This window comes from Thermothelomyces heterothallicus (assembly GCF_042370625.1).
Source record: "Thermothelomyces heterothallicus CBS 202.75 unplaced genomic scaffold P884_scaffold_39, whole genome shotgun sequence".
Taxonomy (NCBI): domain Eukaryota; kingdom Fungi; phylum Ascomycota; class Sordariomycetes; order Sordariales; family Chaetomiaceae; genus Thermothelomyces; species Thermothelomyces heterothallicus.
Window position 1 is genome coordinate 214,426 of NW_027192600.1, and position 1,673 is coordinate 216,098.

Consider the following 1,673-nt stretch of genomic DNA (forward strand, 5'->3'; position numbering starts at 1 on the left):
CACAAGTCCAGGACCGCCCCCACATTTCCCAGCCACCTACATTTTTACCACCAGACTTTAATATAGGATATCTCAACAACCACCAATTATATATAAAAACTGTTTACATTAGATAGTAGCCCTAGTTCTAAGCTTCAATATTTTATATACCACCCCCTGGCTTTTTTGACTACGGCTAGCCGATATAGCATTCCCTAGATTAGCCTGTCAATTAGCCCCTGCTCAATAGCCTACTACGCCTCCCATAGGCACTTAGTAAACTCTTCAATATCTACCCTATTCTACCTCAAATTCTATAGATCTAGGAACATCGTATATAGCCTCCGTTTGAGAGCTGCCTATACGTGTTTAATAGGGTTTAAATCAGGGCTGTATACGGGCCATTTAATCTAGGAAATCTTCCGCGCCAGGAGCTACTGTTCGGTCGATTCGGATGTATAGATAGGAGCGTTGTCCTACTGAAAATGCCAGGTCTTATCGTAATAAGGTAGAAGGCCCTCTTCCAGAGCCCTCTAGTACGACTAGGCTATATAGCCACGGCGTGGAGTGCTTAGATCCCTCTCTATAATGATAAGCTCACTCCGACCACCTATCTATATTGCCCCTTATACTATGATGGTAATATTTGCCTATATATGGTTCTTCAAGTTGATAAATCGGCGGTCGTACTTTTCAGAAGGAAAACGGAATACCTAGGTAGTCGGATTTGAAGTGTTATTCTGATAGGAACACTCATCGGAAAAGATAGTCTAAGATCATCAGAAATATCCAACAGAATAAGTATACTATATTTAACTTACCTATATCAGTTTATCCGTTTTTCTAAGCCAATCGTATACAAAGTTATACCGATCTTTTACTACCTCCTTTGACAAGGGAATCCTCCTTTTGGCACGCCATTTCTATAGATAATAGGCTCGGAGGCATCGTCGGATAGTTGAAGGTGATACTTTCTTCCTAATCGCGTTAATCAGAGCCTTCCATGCCACATGTCGGTTTTTCTTAACCATTAAAAGGATATACCGTTTTTCCGAACGCGAAAGAACCTCTGGACAGCCACTTTGAGGTCGGGACTCAAAAGTATGGTAAGATTTCCATAGTTCAATTGCGTGGTGGATGGCATGTCGAGATACGCCGAAGAGGGTTGCTAGGGATCGCTCGCTTTGGCTAGTAGCTACAAGGCTACAAATAACCATTCGAATATGTAGGCTCAATTCCTGGTTTGGCTAGTGGTTTACCATCAATTTGCGTATAAAATTGTGTAGATTGAGGGCTATATCGTTGAATTGTAGGATGTTAAAGAAAAGGTAGGATACGTGTAGGTGTCATGAAACGCGTTTAAGTGGGTAGGGTGGTCTGGGATTTTTGACCCCTGATTGTATAGTCTTAGCTCTGGTAAAGAAGGCTAGTATAGGTAGTAAATGAGCTTGATAGTAGACAAAGGAGGTTTAGGAGGCCCGGAAGAGGGCTAAAGAGGTAGAGAGGGCCTATAGGGGCACCCTAAACCCCTATATATAGGAGGTACTTTAGCAGGCCCTATAGGACTAGGCTAAGACTATTATAGCTACGAAGACCAAGAGCTAGAGAGCTATACTATAGGAGGTAACTAACCGGCCAGACCTACTATAGAGGCTAGAGTAGTAGGTAAGGCTATAAAGCTACCTACCGGTCGA

The 1,673-nt window shown here is 42.6% G+C and overlaps 1 protein-coding gene across 1 annotated transcript; it reads right to left on the reverse strand.

Moving 5' to 3' along the window:
• Positions 1–932: 932 nt before the first annotated feature.
• Positions 933–1,223, reverse strand: P884DRAFT_168619 (uncharacterized protein; the record flags this gene model as incomplete). Its single annotated transcript, XM_069437296.1, has 1 exon — positions 933–1,223. A coding segment is annotated over one exon (291 nt), but the record flags the coding sequence as incomplete, so codon positions are not given.
• Between the last annotated feature and the right edge of the window lie 450 nt (positions 1,224–1,673).